This window comes from Rhinolophus hipposideros (genome assembly GCF_964194185.1).
Source record: "Rhinolophus hipposideros genome assembly, chromosome: 11".
NCBI classification, from domain to species: Eukaryota; Metazoa; Chordata; class Mammalia; order Chiroptera; family Rhinolophidae; genus Rhinolophus; species Rhinolophus hipposideros.
In genome coordinates, this window is record NC_138057.1 from 82,836,166 (window position 1) to 82,858,907 (window position 22,742).

At 51.3% G+C, this 22,742-nt stretch overlaps 2 protein-coding genes across 2 annotated transcripts; one reads left to right on the forward strand and one right to left on the reverse strand.

Moving 5' to 3' along the window:
• Positions 1-2,257: 2,257 nt before the first annotated feature.
• On the forward strand, positions 2,258-15,150 carry GLT6D1 (glycosyltransferase 6 domain containing 1; the record flags this gene model as incomplete). The annotated part of the gene is made up of 5 exons (XM_081066726.1): positions 2,258-2,293; positions 6,692-6,762; positions 9,661-9,708; positions 13,842-13,979; positions 14,481-15,150. The coding sequence occupies 5 exons, from the start codon at positions 2,258-2,260 to the stop codon at positions 15,148-15,150; spliced, it is 963 nt and encodes a 320-aa protein (XP_080922852.1).
• A 4,163-nt stretch (positions 15,151-19,313) lies between these two features.
• Positions 19,314-22,633, reverse strand: LOC308505164 (lipocalin 1-like; the record flags this gene model as incomplete). The annotated part of the gene is made up of 6 exons (XM_081066898.1): positions 19,314-19,357; positions 20,093-20,188; positions 20,896-21,009; positions 21,210-21,283; positions 22,011-22,144; positions 22,523-22,633. The coding sequence occupies 6 exons, from the start codon at positions 22,631-22,633 to the stop codon at positions 19,314-19,316; spliced, it is 573 nt and encodes a 190-aa protein (XP_080923024.1).
• Between the last annotated feature and the right edge of the window lie 109 nt (positions 22,634-22,742).

Genomic DNA, 22,742 nt, shown 5'->3' on the forward strand with positions numbered 1-22,742 from the left:
CTGTGAGCAAGCAGGGGCACGGTGGGCTCAGGGCTGGGAGTGGAGGGCAGATGGGGCAGATCTGCAAGAGGAATGGGGGGGCTCCCCCACTGCCTGGGGCCTCCCCATGGGCAGGGATTGGAGCCACCTGTCACAGTGCAGGACCACCCCAAACCCACTCTCCCACACCCCTCCTCCTACAGACCCGTGTGCACCTGACCCGCTGCCCTGCCACCTTGCCCGCGAGCCCACCCAGCCCATGGGTCCTCGGGGGACTGGATGGGCGTCCTCAACTCAGGTCCTGCCCACGGCACCAGGATTTTGAATGTCTCCCAGGCATCAGTTCCCGCTGGCCTGGCTGCACCTGTGGACAGCACTGTGATGGCCCCTGCGTGTGGAGCAGAACCTGCTGCTCGGCTGAGGCCCCCCTCCCCAGTGCCCACCCTTGGGCTGCACCTGCTGCAGCCCCCTTGGGACTTGCAGGGTCCCAAGTCACTCGCCTGGACCCAGCAGCCTCGCTGTCGTCAGGGGAACAGGCAGCAATCTGTGAGGAGAGAAGCAGCTGTGCTGAGCAGAGTCCCAGCGAGTCCCTTGGACCTCCCGAGGCCAGGGAGGGGCGGGCACCCAGTGGCTTTGGTCAGGTCCACCGTGGTGTGCGGACTAATCTCGTGGTGTTTCCAATAGCAGGACCTCCGGGTTCATGTTGGAGGACCAGCCTGCAGACAGCGATGGGGGCTGTCCCTCTCACTGGTCATGTGGGACAATGGGCAGTGGGGTTCTGGGGGCTTAGAGGCTGGTCGAGATTTTCTGGTGCAAGCATGGTCATGGGGACAGGAGCTGCTGTGATCTGGTGGGGGGGTATGCCCAGATGGCCCCATGCTGGCTCAGAGAGGAGTTGGCAAGGGCCCCAGAGCTCCGCTCAACATTCAGGTGGGGTCGCCTCTGTCATCGCTGTCCTGGGCATTTATCCATTTGTCTCCTGCACGTTGGGATAAAGGGCTGGGGCACAAGGAACGTGTGTGGGTGTCCGGGTCCTTGAAGAGCTTGCTTAAAGACAAATAAGTGGCACAGTGTTTGGGGAAGCTCCGTGGCAACCCGTGGGAACACACGTGAAGACGGTCCTTTCCCCATGGGGTGGTCCTGGCGCTCTTGCTGAAGCTCGTGTGATACACTGCGGGTTCATTCTGCACTCAGTTCTGGTCCGTGGTCTGCGTGTGTGTCTCTTGCCAGCGCCCAGGAAGTCTGAGCCCTCCAGCCGTGACCTTCTCTTGCCAAGATTGTTCGGGCTGTTTGGGGTCCCCCTAGGATTGAGGGTTAAATATTTAATCCTCGATTCTAAGCAAAGATTCAGTATTAAATTCTAAATTTAAAAAAATCTACATTTAATTACTTAGGAGTAGAATTTCTGGGTCACGAGCAGATGTGCTTCTAATGTTATTAAAAACCATCGGGGCTTTTTCCGCAGTGTCTGTACCATTTTGCATTCCCACCGACATCATCTGAGAATTCTTGTTCCACATTGTTGCCGAAGTTGGGTGAGTCAGCCCTTGGTTGTAGCTGTTCCAGTGGCTGTGAGCTGCAGGACACCTGGGCTTTGACTGGCATCTCCGGAATGGCGAGGGGTGGAGACAACCCGTTCTGTGCCCACTGGCCATTCCTGTGCCTTCTCTGGTGAAGCGTTCTTTTCCATTTGCTGCCCAGGTTCTCACTGGGTTGTTTGGTTTTTGCTGTTGATGTTTAGGAGTTCTTCATATATTCTGCACATGAGCTCTTTTTCAGATATATGTACTTCGGGTATTTTTCCTTAAAATTCAGTATAATGATTTAACGGGGAAAAATTAGCAATAAGAAAGAAAAGGAATTCCCATTGTATGATTTAAGTCCTCTGAAATGTACTGAGGCTCATCTTACAGCCCACGCGTGGATGTCTGGGGGACGCTGCAGCCCCAGAAGGGGGTGCTGTTCTGGGGGTGCCCGTGGGCCATTGCCCTTCTCCTCACATCCTTACTGACTGCTAATTGTCCCATCAGTTACTACAAGAGGCTGAACAATGGCCCCCAAGGACGTCACGTGCTAATCCCTGGTGTCACCTGTGATGTCACCTCACATGGCAAAAGAGACTTTGCAAGAGTGATTGTGCTAAGATCTTGAATCGAGATGAGCCTGGGGTGCCCAGGGGGCTCCGTGCAACCACCTTCTCGTAGAGATGTCCTTAGGATGGAGAAGCCGAGGGAGGCGAGGTATGTGGGCAGGCACATGAAGGTGCTGTGCCCCCGACATGGGGGAGGAATCGCAGCTCTGGGAAGCGGGGAAGGTGAGGAAACGTTCCCTGCTAGAGCCTCCGGAGGGAGCGTGGCCCTGCGGACACACCATGGGTTTAGACCAGTGACATTGACGTCAGGTTTCTGGCCCCCATAGCTGGAAAAAGCCCCTTTGTGCGAGGCTGAGACATGCCTCGTCAGACAGGCCGGGGTTGCCAGCTGAAAGCAGAGCAGGCGGCCTCCGCCTCAGGGACCATCCCAGCAGGAAGGGGACATCCACTCAGGCCAGCCATGCCCACTGCAGCCCCTCTTGCAGGTTCCCGGTCTCCACTCCAACCCCGAACTCGCCCAGGGCCCAGGCTAGCCTCCGGTGTCTTCAGCGGCACACTACTGGGTCGTGGAACCCTTTGGGGGCACAGAGAAGGCAGAAGGCTTTCTCAGCTGGTGACACGCCAGGTCACCAGGGGGCCCCATCTTGCCAAAGCCATGTCAGCATCGTGACCCTTCTCAGCTCTCAGTCCCAGAGGGAAGAGGTTTTTCAATATTTCACCTTGAAGAGCTACGGCCAGTGTCCTCTGTCTGAGGGGCCATTCCCTGTGCTGTCCCGCTGGGCAGACCTCTGTCAGGCGGCGCCAAAAACCAGGTGACTTTGTTCTGTCCCATACCACGCCTGTCGTGTTGGAATCCTGCAACACCAGGCGGCTGGGACAGGCTGGCTGTCATCGAGAACATGCCCAGAGGCGCGCTAGCAGTTCAGGTGGGAGGGCTTCAGATCCTGCCCCCCCACGGAGCCTCCACCCCAAGGAGGGTGGAGAGGGCACCCAGGACCACGGGCACAGCTGCAGGACGGGTCGAGTCCTGGACGCTGCGGGCTTTCACTGGTGGGCGAGGGGTAAAGCATTTCAGCCCCGGTGGGGCACCCCATCCTAGACCGTGGACCTCAGAGGGCCTGCGGGAGCCCCCCATCTTGTTCACTCTTTCCAGCCCAGAGACCTGGTTCCTAGCTCCCCAGTCAGGGTGAATTCTCTGAGCTTGTACATTAGCATGTAACCCCCTCCCCATCCACTGGGGGTCATGTGATTTTGAACCTCACCCCCCTTGCCCGACCCCGACCCCCTGGGGCAGTCTCTGCACACTCCTTGTACCCGGCACCTGCCCCTCCGACATCCGCAGAGGTCAGTCCGTACGTGCTGGGGGAGCAGGTGGACCTCACGGGCCAGCGCCTCCCTGCCCTTGCTAATGGGGTGGTCGGGATCTGGGAGTGGGGGCTGGGTCCTGCCTCCTCTCCAGTTCAGTCTGAGCCATCCTGGTGCAGAGGGACGTGGCATCCTTCCCGACCGTGTGGGCTGGATGGGTTTTCTTCTGTAGTTTTGTGTTGCTGTCTGTCCATTGCAGTGGGGAGAGCTGGACCCAGATGCCCTCGTGTTTGTTTGTGAAGGTCCTGGAGCTCGGGGTGTGGCTCCCACCGACCTCCTCCCCCCTTGGCCTTTGCCTATCGATCAGAAAAAGACCGAGGACAGCGCAGCACCACCAGTCATTGGCAGGTCCCCCCCCCAGCAGGTCCTGTGCTTCTAAAGCTTTAGCCATGCGGTGTCTTGTGTCGTGACAAACGATACAAATGATGGTTTATTGAAAGTGATAACATGTATCTCACAGTGGCTCTGGCTTCACTCATACCCATCTCTTCATAACGTGGGAGGTCACCTCCCATGCTGCTGTCACTTCTCCGCCTGCCGTATCTCGCCCTCTTGTGTATTCATCCCCCTTTGCTGTGGGCGGCTCCCTGGTCAGCACGCGGTGCTGCCTGGGTGTTGCTCCATCCCAGAGACCTTCCTGCTGTGTCTCATGCCTCCATGTTTCCCCGCAGCCCCTCTCTCATGTGTGTCCCTGGGTTTCCATCGACCGGTGCCTTCTCAGTGGTAGGGAGGCCGTTCGTCTCTCTTGGGCTTTTCTTTCTTTTTTTTTTTTTTTTTTAAGATTTTATTGGGGAAGGGGAACAGGACTTTATTGGGGAACAGTGTGTACTTCCAGGCCTTTTTTCCAAGTCAAGTTGTTGTCCTTTCAGTCTTAGTTGTGGAGGGCGCAGCTCAGCTCCAAGTCTATTCACCGTTTTCAATCTTAGTTGCAGGGGACGGAGCCCACCATCCCTTGTGGGACTCGAGGAGTTGAACTGGCAACCTTGTGGTTGAGAGCCCACTGGCCCATGTGGGAATCGAACCGGCAGCCTTCGGAGTTAGGAGCACAGAGCTTCAACCACCTGGGCCGGCCCTCTCTTGGGCTTTTCTACATGGAGATGACTTGATAGGATGGTTCCCCTTTCAAACTGGGGTTCTGGCACAAAGAAAGTCATGTTGCTAATTTTGAATACTGGAAATTATTGAGTTTTCCTGAATTTTTGCCAATGTGATGGTTGAAAATAGCCAGCCTTGCTGCTTTAATTAGCATTTCTGTGCTCAGAGGCTGAAGCACACATGCACATCTTTATTGGTCATTTGAATTTTTCTTTGATGAATTGCTTCTTTGCAGTCTTTGCGTGTCACTGGCTTTAGGAGCCAGTCCATCCTATGGACCCAAAATAGCGTCCTGGTGGCAGTGAAGCCCCTCAGAGCGGGGGCAGAGGGAAAGCCAAGATTGCTTTCACCCTATGGCTGGTTGCCTTGGCCCCTGAGCGGGAGGGGCAGCCGGGCAGCCTTTGCCACTTGCTCCGAGGGGTCTCCCGGCGGCTGCAGTGCTGAGGCCTCTGCGGGGACTTTGGAGGGAGGTGTGAGCTCACTCCACTGAAGGTGCACGTCAGTGTCACCCCTCAAGATGGGAGATGACATGCGTTACCAGGCACTGTGCTGCTCGCAACTGGAGGGTCTCAACATGAGACGTGTGGTTCTATAGTCAGAAAGATGAGCGCTCAGAAGTGTGAGAAGGGCTTTGCCCTCCTGGGGTGACTTGGACATTGCCTGGGGGACAAGGGACGGAAGAGAGGGCCGCAGCGCCCACCCTCAGCCATATGCGTGAGCACAGCCTGTGCCAGTCTGTCCCTGTGGGCAAGGGTCAGCCACCAGGGAGCAAGGGGGACGGCAGAGGAAACAAAAAAGCACAGGAGCATTTACAAATGTCCCTGAGTTTTTGCAACAGGACCGAGGCCCATCGTCTGGCAACCGCAAAAAGCCCCCCTGGCAGCTGCATCATTGTGACAGACTTGCCAACTCTTGTGTCATCCAAAGGCCTGCTTACGTCACCAGCCACGGGGCTCAGCTGCCAGGAGGGCTGAGAACAGTAGCCCATGATTTCACAAAGACCCACAGACAGAACGCTTGGAAAACACCTGTCCTCACAGGACCTCTTTGGGTGTCTCATGTCACCCTAACCAAGGTAAAGCGACCCATCAGAGGGGATGTGGGAGGTCTGGATGGTGTCACCCTGTCCTACCCTGCCCATATGGCATTGCTTCGACTGCGTTGTGGGGTCACCAGGGGGCCAGCCAGAGGGAACAGGCCTGGTGGTGGAGTCTAAGAACCATCCAGTAGAAACATAACGCGAGCTGCATTTGCAATGTCCAGTTTTCTAGTAGTCACGTTACCAAAGGTAAAAAGATGCAGGCGAGTTAATTTCCGTAATGTGTTTGTGTTTAGTTCAGTGGCTCGAGACTATTATCGTTTTATACGATCAATATAAAATTATCGATGAGACATTTAAGTCCTTTCTTTCGACTTTTGTCTTCAAAGCTGATGTGTCTGGTGTACTCATAGCACCTCTTACGTCAGACCAGCCACGGTCCCCGTGCCCTGTGGTCACATGTGTCCAGTGGCTGCCCAACGGGTCGGCACCGATCGGAAGGGCTTGCTGGTCACACAAGTGCCAGGGGGGAAGCATCGGGAGCCCCACTGTGCTCCCGCACCCCCAGTGGCCTGGTCCCTGCAGACCTGTGGAGAGGAGCCCATGAGAACGCCCCACACAGCGGCCGGGGCCATGTCACAGCGTCACGCCTCTGATCAGGCTTCAGTCCCTGTGTCCAGGCACCTACCTCGAGAGCCCGTGTGTGTTCAGACAACCGCAGTCGTGGGCGAATGACCCACGTTACTACCTCTGTGAAGAAGAAACTGTCAAACGTGGGCGCTGGGGATAGACGACACCCTTCCGCTCAGGATACCTTCAGCATGACCTCGTTTTCTTTCCCAGCTAAGCAGGGAGAGATGGAATGTATTTCTTTTATGCAATTCAGGGTGGACTTTCATAAGTGACAGGAGTGTCACAGGTTGTGTGCACTCAGCCCCCAGAGGGCCGGGAAGCACCCAGAGGGCATTCCAGCAGAATCAGGGTTCCCTGGCCCCTGAGCTGAGCCTTTGGGAAGCAGACACTTCAGATGGCGCCCCTGGTCTGTAAATGAATCCACTGCTGAAGATGGCTGAGGGGTAACGTGGTACTACTTGAAATTGACTTTTCTCCCTTCCCTCCAGGACAGAATGAATTCTACGAGAAAGCTGCTGCTTCTGGCCTTGTTTGTCCTGTGCGCTGAACGCTATTTCAGGTAAGAGTAAAATATCCATGACCGGTAGCGACTGGCAGACGTGATCTAAATTAATCTGGTCCACAGATACTAATAACACTCTTGAAATTGGTCAGGCGTATACCTCCTGTCTGTGGGACAAAGCATGCGCATGTTGCTTCTTTCCATTTTAAACATTCAATGATTATTTACCGAATGCCATCTGAGCAACAGCAATAAAGCGTCATGTGGGTCCCGGGTGGGACCCTGGAAAAGCGAGAGTGCACGAGGAGAAAGCTGGAGGGGCTGGCAGGGCGGACCCGAGTCCGTAACCATCAGTGTCGTCCAGGTTTTTGGTGACAGGCAATGGGCTCAGGGCCTGCCAGGTGCTATCTTCACAGGTTTTGTTTTTTGTTTTCATTCTTTTTCTGTAAAAATTCTCTAAAAATAAAGTGTATTTAAAAAGGAAGGAGAAATACAGTAAAATAAAGGAATATTCAAAACCAAAGAAGAAAAAGTTACCCCATGGCTTTGGCACCCTGTGCCATTTTGCGTCTCTTCCTGTGGCTCTCACCCGAAGGAAAGGGGTTGTGGCCAGGTGCAGTAGTACGCAGATCGGCTCTGTGATGACAACAGTGACCCACGTGCCCTCCTCGGCAGGAAGGGGGCTCTGGGCCCCACGCTCGTCCACTCGTCCGTGGCGGGACTCTGGCATGGGCCCACAACTGTCAATCCCCCCTGGTATATTATAGGTGCTCAATAATTATTTGGTTAAAATAAATGGATCTAAATTCTAGAATTTTTGTGATTCAAATTGCAATAGGCCTTGTTCAAATTCAAAACTTAAATAATTTTTTCATTTATCTAAAGAGTGTTGTTTACTGACTCTTGAGGGCTGACAAATTTAGGTACTAAAACTACAGGATGCCGAGTTATGACTGAATTTCTGATCAACGGTGAACCCTTTCTGGCAGGCACCATTGGGACACACTTGCACTAAAATCTCCCTTGTTGCTTATCTTAAACCCACATTGAACTGGAGCCCGTGTGGTGTCTGGCAGACCAGCATGTCTGCCAGCAAGAATCTGTGGATAAAGATTCCACAAGCTGGAAAGCAACACTGCAGCAGCCAAGCGGTTCCAATGGCGAACCAGAAAAGCAAAGACAGAAACCCCCAAAGGCCCCCAGTGTTGGCTTCCTGCCTGTCGGTTCAGAAGCAGTCTAGAGGTGTGCATATCTGCGTGTCGGTTACATGTATGTACTGTGAGCACACGTGTGTGTGGAGCAGGGAAGGCACAAAACACGAGATGGCAGTATTGCACCAGCTTTATTGAACAGCAGCCCTTCTGGAAACAGTGCTCCCCCATCCTGAAAGGGAGTGGGGAGGGCGCTGCCCGTCTGGGTGAAGTCACCAGCAGCTGGAGGGCGTCTGTGGGTCAGACCTGGAAGAGCAGCAAGACTGGGTTTGTCTGTGTGATGAGCGGACGTGGGGCTCACTTTCACATGTAGCGGGCTGACCTGATGCTTGTTGGGCCTGCACTGGAAGCGGCTGGACATGTGAGAATGTGGTTTGGGCTCAGGCGTGGACGGCACAGGAGCCCGTGGTAACAGTCCTCCTCTGGCCTCCATGGCCCGCCTCCCCTGCTTGCCCAGGACCAGGCTGCCTCTGCCAGTCATTCAAGTGTCCTTCCTTAGGTCAGGACCCCCCTTCAGCCAACCGTGTTCTACTCATCCATCATTCTGTCAGACCCCAGGAGTCCACAACACCAACATTCTAAAAGAAGGACAACTTTTTCGTAAGTTTCTTCTTTGTCACTTCATGTTTTCAGTGACATTTGGCTTGGGCTTTGACAGGGTTGTCCTGGGAACCTGATAATGACATATCTGTGGCTAAGGACACCTCCGGTAATGTCACAACGGGATGCCCTCCCAGAGTTATTTCTCGCGTTGACAAAATACCCCAGGGTTATGGAATGAAATTCATTATCTAAAAGGTTTGTGATTGAATAATTAAAAGCACAATAAAACCAGGTGGGGTGGCTCAGGTGGTTAGAGCTCCATGCTCCTAACTCTGAAGGCTCCCGGTTCGATTCCCACATGGGCCAGTGGGCTCTCAACCACAAGGTTGCCAGTTCAATTCCTCGAGTCCCCCAAGGGATGGTGGGCTCCGCCCCCTGCAACTAAGATTGAACACGGCACCTTGAGCTGAGCTGCCGCTGAGTTCCCGGATGGCTCAGTTGGTTGGAGTGTGTCCTCTCAACCACAAGGTTGCCGGTTTGACTCCTGTAAGGGATGGTGGGCTGTGCCCCCTACAACTAGCAACGGCAACTGGACCTGGAGCTGAGCTGCACCCTCCACAACTAAGATTGAAAGGACAACAACTTGACTTGGAAAAAAAGTCCTGGAAGTATACACTGTTCCCCAATAAAGTCCTGTTCTCCTTCCCCAATAAAAATCTTTAAAAAAAATACCTAGATGAATCACATATTTTAATGAAAATTAAAGACACAGGACTCCTACTCCAACCCCTTCACGTCAACACATAACAAAGCCACTCATGCGTGATGAGTGGGTGAGTGAATTAAAGCTGCATTTTGTGTGGATATGCATTCTCTAATTTTCTTGCCTTCCTGGCCATCACCTCCTCCCCCTACACCCTTTCCTGACCATCTGTTCCTTTCCTGATCCATGTGAGCTGTCTCCTCTCCAAGATGCTTTGGGGTGAACGTGCCACTTACGCTCCCAGAAGCCCTGTCTCCTGTAGCACCTCCTGCCAGGATAATTTTGGGCTCCTCTGCTATCAGCTCCCCAGGGCAGGTCTGGGCTGTTTGTTCATAGCAACAGAACCAGCACCAAATGCACCTTCCCCAACACGGAGCTCAGCAAGGATTTGTTGAACAAATGAATTATGTGATAATTCGTTTTTCCCTTCGCACTCAGGAACTACGAAGTAGAAGAACCTGGGCTCTCAGACTGGTTTAATCCTAGGTAAGAGCAAAACGTCTGCTCACACAGACACGCACAGTAGAACTCAATTTGGAGCGATAGGGTTTTTTCTCCCAATCACCAAATTTTAACTGTCCTGGGAGGTGCCCAGCAGTTGGGGTTTTAATTTTCAAGGCTGTTAATATGGACAAACTCCACTTGGTTTACCCTTCCTGTTCATTCAGTGAAAGACAAAATCTCTTGGGTGGCAGCTTGAAAATGTCAGGAACGACCCCTCTGGATTTTGGTACCAGCTCCCGGGGCGGGGAGGTGCTTTTTGTGATAGTCACGGAGTATTCCACTTGATGGTTACATATGTAATTTATTCAGCTCATTCCCTATTGGTTTTAGATTGTTTAGACTGTTTGGGGTTTTGGCAAGCGATATTTTAGTGACTAACCTTGTACATATATATTTTTACACTGTCATGTGGCTTTATCTGTTGGATAAATTCCCAAAACAGAGTTATAAAATCAAGGAAGGCAGACATTTAAAATTTTGATGGAGGTTTGATAAAATTTTCCCTTTAACAATCATACCATTTTCTTTTCTTATCTGCAACAGATAAACTAAAGTATCATTAACTCTTTTATTCTTGGCAAAACTGCTAGTTAAAATATCCCAGTGCAATGTGCATTTATGTAATTATTATTACATTTGAGCATATTTTAATATGTTTATCATTCATTTGTATTTAATCTTCTGTGAATTCCTTTTTCATACTAGACAAAGACTTTAAATCAGCTCTTTTAAATATGTTCAAAGAACTAAAGGAAAGTATGAGGACAATGTCTTGCCAAAGAAAAAATATCAACAAAGTATAGAAATCATAAAAAATAACCAAATAGAAATTGTGGAGTTAAAAAGTGCAATAACTGAAATAAGTTTGCTAGAGGAGTTCAACAGTAGATTTGAGCGGGGGTGGGGGAATGGAGAGGGAAGAATCAATAATCTAAGAAGCTCAACAAAGTCCAGATAGTACAAACTCAAAGAGATCCACTGCTAGGTAGATCATAAATTAACAAAAACCAAAGACAAAGAAAGGATCTTGAAAGCAGCAGAAGAGGAGTGATCCAATAAGACTAACAAGATTTTTAATCAGATCCATGGAGACTAGAAGGCAATGGGATGACATATGTAAAGTGCTGAGAGAAAAAAAGCTGTCAAATAAGAATTCATAAGAATTCTCTATCCAGAAGAACTATCCTTACAAAAAGGAAGAAATCCAGACATTCCCAGAAAAGCAAACACTAAGAAAATTTATCATTAACAGAATTGCTATACAAGAAATACTAAAAGGAGTTCTTTAGGCTGAAATGGTAGGACATCGAACAGTAGCTTGAATCCATGCCAAGAAATACAGGACATCAGTAAAGGTAACTACATAGGTAAAGATAAAAGACAGGTTACACATATTTTCATTTGCAATTTTCTCCTATCTGATTGAAAACACAGCTCCATAAAGTAACAATTATAAATCTGTGTTGATGGCAACAGAGTGTATAAAGGTGTGATTAGTCTGACAACAGCACAGAAGACAAGAGAGGAAATGGAGATATATAGGATTAAAGTCTGTAAACTATTGAAATTAAGTTGGTATTAATTGATCCAGATTGTTATAAATTAAGGTGTTAATTGTATCTCCAATATAGACGCAAAAAATTCCAACCAAATACCAAATATATGGTGATGGAAGGAGAACTGACTCTGGATGGTGAAAACACAATGGGATTTATAGATGATGTAATACAGAATTGTACACCTGAAATCTATGTAACTTTAGTAACAACTGTCACCCCAATAAACTTTAATTAAAAAGATTTCAACAAAATACAAGAAACCAAATCCAGTAATACGTGAAAAGGATTAAACGCCACAAACTAGTGGGATTTATCCCAGGAATGCAAGGATGTCCCAACATATGAAAATCAATCATGTAACAGATTACATTAATGGAAATGGAATGAAAAACAAAACCACACCATCATCTCCACATATGCAGAACAATTATTTGACAGAATCCAACGTCCCTTCACAATATGCATATTCAACAAAGTAGGAAGGGAAAGGAACTTCCTTAGCCTGATAAACCAAAAACACAACAAAAGGAAAAAATGGATTAAATGGTTTTCATTTTTAAATTTAAAAATTTTGTGAATCAAAGGGCACTATCAAGAAAGTGAAAAGACAACCCAGAGAATGGGAAAAATACTGGCAAACCCGATAAGGGTCTAGCATCCAGAATATATAAAGAACTCTTAAATTGAAATGACAAATAGCGATTAAAAATGGGCAAAGGATCCATATAGACAGGTCTCCAGAGAACACACACAGATGGCCCCTAAGCACTTGAAAAGATCCTGTCATCATCGGTGACGCAAATCTAGCTCATAATGAGATGCCACTTCACACCTATGGTATGTAAATGTTGTAGGATGATGAGAATGAAAATGTTAGACCACAAAAAGTATTGAAGAGAAGGTGGAGAAATTTAAACTCTTATAAACTGCTGGCAGGAATGTAAAAATATAGAAGACAGCTTGGCCTCAGAAAGGTAACCATGGAATTACAATATGACCCAGAAATCCCACCTCTAGGGACCTACCCAAGGGAATTAAAACCGTGTTCACAGATGTGTTAAAAAATGTGTTTACAAATGTTCACAGCAGTATTATAATAGCTGAAAAATGTAAACTACCAAAATGTCCATCAATGGATGAATGGATAAAAAAGTCCATATAATAGAATATTATTCAGCCATAAAAGGAACAAAGTACTGATTCATGTGACAACAGAGATAACCCTTGAAAATGTGTTAAGTGGAAGAAGCCAGACATAAAAGTCCACAGTGGTATGGTTCCATTTATATGGTATTTCCAGGACAGGCAAATCTGCAGAGACAGGAAGTAGATGAGTGGTTGCCGGGGGCTGTGTGGGGATGGGGGGGTCGGGTATGGACAGCTACTGCTAATGGGCAGAGGGGTTTATCAAAGTATTTTATTTTCTGGGAGCAACTGTAAATAGCATTCCATTCCTGCATGTCCATTAGTACGTAGAAATCAGATTACTTTGTGTATGTGCTGATCTTGTATCCTGTAACCTTGCTGAACCCACTTATTAGTTCTAGGAGATTTTTTGTAGATGCCTTAGGATTTTCTGTGTAGACAATCAAGTCATCTGCAAATAGGGGAAGTGTCATTTTTCCTTTCCAGCCTGATGCTTTTATTTCCTTTCTTGCCTTATTGCGGTGGCTAGAACCTCTTACTCTTGTGAGTGGTATCATTGCCTTGTTCCCAGACTTAGGGAGGAAGCATTCAGGCTGTCACCCCTGAGTATGATGTCAGCGGCAGGATTTTTGTAGATGCTCTTTATCAAGTGAAGGTAATTCTCCTCTATTCCAGTTTTTTGGAGAGTTTTTCTTTTTTATCATGACCAGGTGTTGGACTTTGTATGATGCTTTTTTTCTGTGTCAGTTGATATGGGCACCCGACTTGTTCTGTAGCTTCTTGATATGGTAGGTTGCCCTGAATGCTTTTCTGATGAGCCAGCTTTGCGTATCTTAAATGCTATTTTAATTTTGTTATTGAAAGCCAATCAGCTGTCTCTCCCTTTTTGAAGTGACCTTTTTTATGTCTGATGGATGGTGCAGAGGGACTTCAAGCATGAGGAGAAACGAAAAAAATAAAAGCACCCTTTATATCTTTTAGGAAAGGAGGAGGAGATAAGGGAAAAGGAGGAGGGACAAACACAGGACACACAGGGTGGCATTGCTCTTGTGCCCACAGTGCTAGCTGCAGGCAGTAACCCGAGGATGCTTTGTCTGAGCCTACGTTTAAGCTGCAGTGAGACCTCAAAGAAGGTAGGCCCTGGGCTCAAAAGGAAGCAGGAACTGGCCGCGTCGCCCACCCTGACTTGCTCTGGTTAGCTCTGTGGTATTGGGCAAGTCACTCGACCAGTCTGTGCCTCAGTTTCCCCACATGGAGAACAAAGACTGTAATAGTGAGCGGCGCACAGGGCCCTCAAACACGGTGCCAGGCACATGGCAGGGCTCTGCAGGTGCCTGTGACTCGGGCAGCCTGTGCTGCGGTCATAGCCGCGGCAGGGCGAGTGTCACTTGTTCCTTGTTTGCTCGACAGAAAACGCCCTGACGTCATAGCGACCACGGACTGGCGTGCACCTGTCATATGGGAAGGCACTTTCAATAGACAGGCCCTGTGGAGCCGTTACAGAGAGCGGAACCTCACTGTGGGCTTGGCGGTCTTTGCTGTGGGCAGGTAGGGCTACCTCTGCACGTTTTGGTTTGGGAGAAATGCAGTGAGCACCCATGGCCCTCCTGCCTCTGAAACACTGCTCATGACACCCAGGACCCCTGCTTCTGGTTGCCCCATGCTTGAGGTGTGACCTGGATGTCTCCCCATCTTTAGCTGGGTTGTATCTTTTTACTAACATCCATTTGGCACTTACTGTGTTTCCCTGAAAATAAGACCTAGCCAGGCCATCAGTTCTAATGCACCTTTTGGAGCAAAAATTAATATAAGAACTGGTCTTATTAAAAGATGCATTAGAGCTGATGGTCCGGCTAGGTCTTATTTTCGGGGAAACACAGTAGTTCTCTCTCTCTTTCCAACAGTTGTTCCAAAACTTCAAACGCTTTCCTCAGGCCCCCAGGCCCCTGTACCCCTCAGCATCATGTGTCGGACAACACGCATAATGACGCATGTTCCCCGAAAACCATTTGGGACAGTCAGAGCGTCCCGCGTGGGTGTGTTTTGCAGGACCGTGGACCAGTACCTGGAGCTGTTCTTACGGTCTGCAAACAAGCACTTTATGGTGGGATACCGGGTTGTCTTCTACGTCATGATGGAGGACCCGTACAGAATGCCAGACCTGCAGCCAGACCCTCTTCGGACGTTCCAGGTACTGACCATTGAGGAGGACAGCTGGTGGCACAACCGCGACCTCGTGCGCATGACGAGCTTAGGTGAGCACATTGTCAGCCACATTCAGGACGAGGTTGACTTCCTATTCAGCATGACAGTGGAGCAGGTCTTCCAGGGCGACTTTGGCGTGGAGACCCTGGGCACCTCTGTGGCCCAGCTCCATGCCTGGTGGTACTTCAGAGACACCGAGAATGCCCCCTACGAGAGGCGGCCCCGATCCGCAGCCTGCATCCCGTTTGGACAGGGGGACTTCTTTTATGATGGTGAGCTTGTCGGTGGCACGCCCCTGCAGGTTTTAAACCTCATCCAAGACTATCTGAAAGGAGTGACACATGACACCAAAAATGGGCTGAACAGCACCTATGAAAGCCACCTGAACAAGTATTTCTTCCTGCACAAGCCCACCCGGCTGCTGTCGCCGGAATACAGCTGGGACGCCGCGTTCCTCCCGCCCCCGCAGGTTTGGTCGGTCAAGGTGCTGCGGCTCACAAGGGGGGCTCTGTAACCGCGGCCTCTCACCCCCGGGGGCGGGCAAGCCTCCAGCCCATGCAGCACAGGACACGCAAGACTTCCTGGTCCTCACGCAGGAAAGCTTGTCTCGGTCCAGGGGAAACTTCTTGCGCTGCTGAACCATCCAATGTGGCCAATGCCAGACAAAGAATAAAAGGATGACTATTTAATGTTTCATACACAGTGACGTTAGTGTCTGTATGTTGTAGATAGCCTGGAAATAATTCTGGACGCACAAAATAAATTATTTTAATGGAGGAAGACTCTCGTTCAGAAAAAAAAGAACAACAACAAAATATATATATATATATGATATATATGTGTAATATATATATATATCATATATATATATACTCACAAAAGGGGAAAGGATTGTAGGTGAAGGAAAACAGAATTCATCAACTCACGTGAAATACGAGTGCTTTCCTCAGATTTGGGGTATTTATTGCTGAGTCTAATCCTCTCAAAGCCTCACTCTGCAGTGTGTAGCCAGCGATGGGCAACCATGTCTTTTATTGTTACGAGGAGAGTTCTCCAGTTTTTTTAAAGCTTTAGGCATTTTATGTGTCTTTTTTCTTAAGGAGAGACGTGTACTGAGCCCTGTGGTGAGGCACCCTGCAGGTGCCATGAGGAATGGAAATAGTTCAAAACAGAGCTATGCCCTCAAGCGGCCCGTGGCATGGCAGGAGAGGGGAGGCTGTTGGTGGCATTTCTTTTGCAAGTTCAGAAGTGACGAGGACGTGGGTAGCCCGGAGCGCCGTGGAGGTCCATGAGACAGAAAGGTTACAGAGTCCGTGTGAGGGCTGGAGGGCCCAAGGTCACAATGATGCTCTTCTTAGCCCTCTTTTATGACATGAAAAGCAGTTTAGTAAGTGTGTGGCCCAAATTGTGTCCCCTCAAATTCATAGGTGGAAGCCTCAACCCCCAGGACCTCAGAATGTGGCTGTATTAGGAGATGGGGTCTTTATAGGTGATTAAGGTGAAATGAGGTCACTCGGGTAGGCCCTGACCCTAGGACTGGTGACTGCATAAGAGGAGATGAGGACATAAGCATGCACAGAGGGAAGCTGTGAGGACACAGGAAGGAGACGCCGTCTGCAGGCCCAGGGGAGGGGCCGTGGCAGGACCCAGCCCTGCCCACACCTGGCCCTCGGACTCCCAGCCTCCATATGTGGGACGTGGACCTGTGGTTTCAGCTGCCCATCTGCAGTGCTTTGCCATGGCAGCCAGTGAGCAGCCCACAGTCATGGCAGCTAAGACACTCAAATGTTAAGGAACGTTGACAATGATTTCATGGGACAGAAGCTGGGGCCAAGAACGTGCTACCCACTGGTTCGTGCTGAGACCTGCTGTCCCTTTCATTTGTGTGATGTCACCACCCCCTCTCCTGGTGCAATCACCACAATGACCTTCTTAGAGCTTGTACTGTGTTTCCTCGAAAATAGGACGTAGCTGGACCATCAGCTCTAATGCGTCTTTTGGAGCAAAAATTAATATAAGACCTGGTCTTATATTCTATCATGTTAGATAAGACCCGGTCTTATAGTAAAATCAGACCGGGTCTGATATTAACGTTTGCTCCAAAAGACGCATTAGAGCTGATGGTCCGGCTAGGTCCTATTTTTGGGTACTTGTCGGAGTGCAGCTTTGTCTCGCAGAGTCTCCTCTGACTGAACTACGATGCCGTTTCTGTGACCCCTTCATTCTGGTGTGTCACAGAGTAGCTCTTGACATTTAAAAAGACCTACAAAGGTCTTAACACAGTGTAAACTGATGTCCCCTTAGCCCCAAGCCCTATGTCCACAGTGACCTCAGGTTGGGCCTGGAGAGAGGAGGCGACTTGATTCCAGTGCTGCCCTGAAACAAACAGGAACTATTTTTTCCTGACAATTTATGGATAAGGCTGACACTTGTTGAGAGCGCTTCTGAAATTTTACCTTAAAAACAGCATAGGGTCGATATGAAAGGTGACCTTGGGAAGGAGAACAGGTAGGTAAGCCCATGAATTCTACAGTTCCCAGGTCGAAGAACAGGTCTGTTTCCGGGTCACCCAGAGCGTCCGTTCCAGCTCCTGCTGCCCCTTGCAAGAGCACGCGTCCCCACACACTGGACACTGAGTGAGGTGGCTTTTTTGTCTTGTTTTTCTTTTTGAAATTTTTCAAAATAAGCAAAAATTAAATAAGCAAAAATAGCGTCTCTTTCTTTGTATTCCTTACAAGGTCGGACTTTCTTTTAAACTACATTTACCAGCCTTTGATGTGTGTATGCGCGAATGACCTGTCGGGTTCATTTCGCTAAGGGTTCCTTTTCGTCCTCCGGTGAGCTTGGACCTATAGCCGGTCATCGAGTAACATTCCGTTCAGGGTGGTTTCCATACGGCCTTAGTGAGATGCCCAGGCACTTACCCTCGACTGTGGCCGTTAGCCGACAGTAAGTGGGTGCCGTCAGACGTCGGTTCCCGTAGCCTGTCAACGACGTTAGTGAAAAGTCACTGTACATACTCACAGATGTGATATGAACACCGTCACATTTGTCGAAAACATTAATTTCAAGTTGCCACTTGTATGTTCATTTTGTTGAGGATGTCTTTGACGTAGTCAAGTTGAAGATTTCAAAATGACCATCTTTTCCCTTGGTCTTTACATCCACAGTGTAGCCTTCCCATCCCCAACTTACAGGTATTGTAGAACTTTCAGTGTTTCTTTTGATTCAGAATTCATCAGGAATTAATTTTAAGATAATGTGCCAAGTTAGATATCTAGCCTTATTTTTTTCTCCAAGTATCTCAGCCATTTCCTTCAACACTAGTGTGGAATAAATCATGTTTTTGAAGATGGGCCATGTGTATAACATATGAACTTATTATACTGGCTTGTGTTCCCTTCTTGAGTTTATAAACGGTTTCACTGATCTTTCTTTCTGTCCCCTGAGCTAAGGCCACACAATTTTAGTCATTGTAGTCTGATGTCAGTTGTGGGCAATGGTTGATCCGTTTGCATGACTCTTCTAAAACATTTCAAAACTTTTATCCCTTCATGGGAATTTTAGATTCAGGTTCACAGTTTGGGGGAAATATCCCGAAGGATTACTGACTGAAGTGCTTGAAATGTACAGGTTAATTTGAGGATTAGTAAATATTTACGATGTTGACCACACAGGAATATCTCATATCTATTTATTCAAGTCATCTTTTCCATGACTCAGAGTAAGGATTTTAAAAAGTTTCCCGCAGAAATTCTGCAGATTTCTTGCTCAGTGTCTGAGCATGTGCTCTGAGACGATGATGTGTCCATCCCACTTTCCCTCTTGGGTTTGCTGATTCGTAGGAAGCTGCACGCTTTGCACACCTGTTCAGCACCAGCTTGTGTGTGAGCCACAGGTGGACCCCACACAGGTGGCCAGCTGGTTCTCACCATCATGCTGACGACTGCCTGTGGTGGAAGCCGCCTTGCTGAGGCGTTTCTGGGACAGGTGCTGGTCATACCTGTCTCCCTGGCATTTCCAGACATAGTATCGAGGCCGCTGACCCAGATTCCTAAGAGCCTGCCCGGCTGGTGGGTGGCCCCGGGCTCACCTGACAGAAGTGGGCGCCTTCCATCCAGGCACCACCCTCAAAGGGCCCTGACACTCAGGAGAGGGCGGTGGCCTGTCTCAGCTCACCTGTCGTTTACGTGGCTCTTCTGGGGAGCAAGTGCTGGCTCTGTAGTCACTTAACACCCCTCTGACCCGGGAGGGGACTGCCCCAGAGCAGGATCCAGGTGGAGGCAGGTCAGAGGATGCCAGCCCAGCCCTTCGCAGAGGATGCCAGCCCAGTCCTTCCCTGAAGGATACCTCGTGTGGTTCCATCTGCTGGACTGTAATGCTGTGTCCACTGTGGCCAGGAGCTCCAGGACACCTGCCCCCTCGTCACCACCCACAGTGTTCTCAGGTCCATGCCCAGGCTGGGGAAGGCTGTGGGCCTCTTAGTTTTTGGCTGGCAGGACCTGGTAACCCAGTGAGGGAGAGGCAAGGAAAGGGAGAAAAAGAGGGTGGGGCATGGCCAGTCTGGAAGGGCATCCTCAGGTAGCAGAGGGGTGGGGAGATACCTGGGTGAGTGGGAGGGAGGGAGCAGGCAGGGAAGCGAGGGCCGCGTGGCAGGAGGGGCCCCGGCAGGAAGACTCAGGAACTGGCCCTGGCATAGGCTGCGGGTGGGGAGCACTGGGCTGTGGAGGGAAGAGAACAAGGGGATTCTAAGGCCTTTGTCCATTCATTTTGAAATTAAACACAGCACACAGCCACTGTCCCTCACTGGGATCCAGCACCCCTAGTGACAGCCCTGTGCCTCTCGATGACCCACCAGACCCTCCCTTGGACTCCCAATGCTCCTGCCACAAGCCCACACGGTTCCATCCTCCAGGCAGCCTCCCTGACCTCCTTGCCCCTGGTCTCTTGTCCTGCCCAAAGCACAGCAAGGTCTCCCACCCACGACCTCAGCACTTGTCCCTAACAAATTAATGACGGAACTAGTGTCCCATGGAACCTGCACATGGGCTGGAGAATGTGCCTGTCTTGTTCGAACTATATCCCGAGCTCCCAGAATGGCCTGGCTTGTGTGTTTGTTGATTGACTGAATGATGCCCAGCGGCGGGGCTACAAGGGGGAGGCCAGTGCCCCCCAGCTCCTCTTCCCGGTTGTGTGACCTTGACCTTGTTTCTGAACCTTTCTGAGCCTCAGTGTCCACATCATAGAATGGAGACACATTTGTGCACACCTCACCACGTGACAGGGTCTCTGTGAGCGCTGGCAGCTGAGGTTCCTGGCACAGGCCCAACTATACCGGCTGCCCCACAGAGGCTGGCCGTGTCTTTACGTGCTCCGGCCCTGTGGTTATGGCTCGTGGGGGCTCCAGACCAGCCCACCAGCCTGCTCACAGGGGAGAGGCAGTGGGCAGTGCTTACCGTCCAGGTTAAAGACTGGGGCTTCCTGCAGCTGGAATTCCCTGACGTAACCCTGGTATCTCCCCAGCCACTTGGGGTCCCCGCGCACTCTTCTGGCTGAAATCAGAAGGGCTGGTGATGAGGAAGCTAAGAACCCAGAGGCTTTTCTCAGGCGTGTCCCCTGCTCCTGGCTCCCTGCCAGGCCCAAGCCCACTACCCAGCCCCTGGCCTGCCTTGGGTCCTCCAGAAGCAGAGTGGGCTCAGCGCTCATGGAAGGGGCAAGTGAGGCCCTACCCCTCGGGCAAGGACCCCCAGAAGGCCCTTACTTCACACGCAGGGCCTGCTGCCTGCATGACATGGCACCCCTACCCGCACCGCACCCCCATCCTTCTCAGTCTACCGGAACCCTGGTGCTGTGGCCCCCAACCCCCATCTCCAGACGCCCCCAGCCCCTCTCACATCTGTCTAGTCTTCAGGACAATGTGCTCCCCACTGCTTCTCGCTGTGACTCAGGGACTGTTATGTGGTTCATCATGGAAGGGGCTGCCTCCCCCCATGGAAGACAGGGAGGGCTGTTTCTGATCCATCCACAGAAAATCCAAGCTCCCAGGACACGCCCAGCACACAGGAGGGACAAGGTAGGGATGAGGCAAGCACGTGTGTGTGTGTGGGTAAGTGTGTGACAGCGGGTGCTGGGCGGAGGGGCTGGTAGTGCAGCTCTGAGCAGGTCAGGCTGGCACCCGCACCCTCAGAACAACAGGCACTAAACATGTGTCTTGGGCAGACGTGGGGAGTCTCCAGCGTTAGGGTCAGCCACCACCTACCTAGCAGCGCCCACAGGCTGGTGACGTCACTGCCGTCCTCAAACCGGACATAAAGAATGAGGCTGCTGTAGTCAGTACTGACGAAGCGGATGAACATACGGCCACCTCCCTCCACTGTGGGGACAGACCCCAGGCCGTGACGTGGTGCCTCTGTCCTCCGCCCCTCAGGCCCAGACCCGCCCTGTGGGCACCACTTCACCCCCGAGGACATCTGCTTCCGGCACCAATACTTCCCCCAGGGTTGTTTGGGCATTGAGCTGCCCCTGCCCCCCACCGCCAGCATGGGACCCTGGCCAGAGAGCTGGGCTACTCACAGAAGCCCTGGTACTGGCCTTGGGGCCCAGTAGGGTGCACGGTGACATTGAGTCCTTTGCACACCCCCTTTCCTCTGAAAAAAGAGAAAAGAGCTTACACATGGTCGCCCTCTTGCCTTTCCCTGGCCCCCCGGCTTCCAGGCTGGTGTCAGTTCAGACTCTGCTCCCCGCTGAGGTCCCCCGTGTCTGCCTGAGGCCCTCGGCTCTCTGGGCTCTGGAGTCACCCAGTTGGGAGAGCACAGTGGGCACATGGGGGGGGAGGGCGTGGAGTGAGGAACGGGCTTTCTCGTTTCTGGGATGCAGCCAAACCTCCCAGGAGGGGTTGGACCCAGTCTGTCTTTGGCTCAGAGCTGCGGGTCTCTGGGGGGGGACCTTGTCCTGGTGTCCCCGATCAGTTGGGCTCCACACACACACCACGCCTTTTGGCCCCACCCCATGCCCCCCAGCCTGGGATCTTTAGTTTTCCACCTGGAGTGGGTGCGGAGGGGGCTGTGTGCTGACAGGCTCCGGTGTCTCTGGCTGAGCACCAGTAGGATGTGGCCCTGACGGTCTCTGGGGCTGTGTTTACACACTGTTCTCAGTATCACTGAGGACCCCCAGCTGATGGGCAGGAAGGACCCAGCTAGGGGAGGCTCTTCCCGCCGGCCCTTTGTCATAAAGCTTTGGAGCTTCAGACCTCTCAGGGTAGCGTCTCCAGCCCCAGCTCTGTGCCATGGGTCCCTCTGATTCTAACCACTGGTAACTGTCTCTTGGGGGCCCTGAGCATGAACACCTGCCAGGACCTGCCGGGGCCGTGCTTACGTCCAGAACAAGACAAACTCCAGGTCCTTGTTCCAGGTCCGAATGGAATGGAGAGCGAGCCTCAAGGGGTCTTCTGGGGAGACCAGGAGTGTGTCGCTGGTGGCCAGCCGGATGGTCAGCCAGCGCCCCTCCACCTGCAGGGGTGCAGGTGAAGGAGTGGGGGAGGGTCCTGTGCTGTGTGGCGCCCAGAGCCTCCAGCTTGGATCCTAGGCAGCCCCTCACATCCCCCACACTCCCCACGGTGATGGGTGAGGGCAGGTGGGTCCCTCCTTGCCCAGAGCCAGTGGGGGTTGTGCAGGAAGAAGACAGCCCCCTCCTGCCTGGGGCTGGGCAGGACAGCCAGCCCGAGGGACATCCAGGGAGGCTGTGCCTGGGCCTGAAATGCCCCTCACCCCTCACTGGCTTCTTGCCCTTTGTGTCCTGCCCACTACCCCCGAGCACAGCCACCAGGTGACACTTGCACCCAGATCCTTGTCCCAGGGCTGAGTCTGGGGCCCGAGCAGCACGGTTACCTTCTGGGCATCAAAGCCTGGCTGCACCGGCACTTCTTCTAGAGTCTTCTGGGTACTGGCCAGGCCCAGGCTGAGGGTGAGCAGCAGGAGTGGCCCTGTCTTCAGGGCCATGACCTCAGGGGCCCAGAGGGAGGAAAGGCTGGGCAGCATACACCCCTTTTTCACATGCATCCTTGGGGGGCCACTGCCCAACACACCCCAGCTGACCCTTCCGGACACA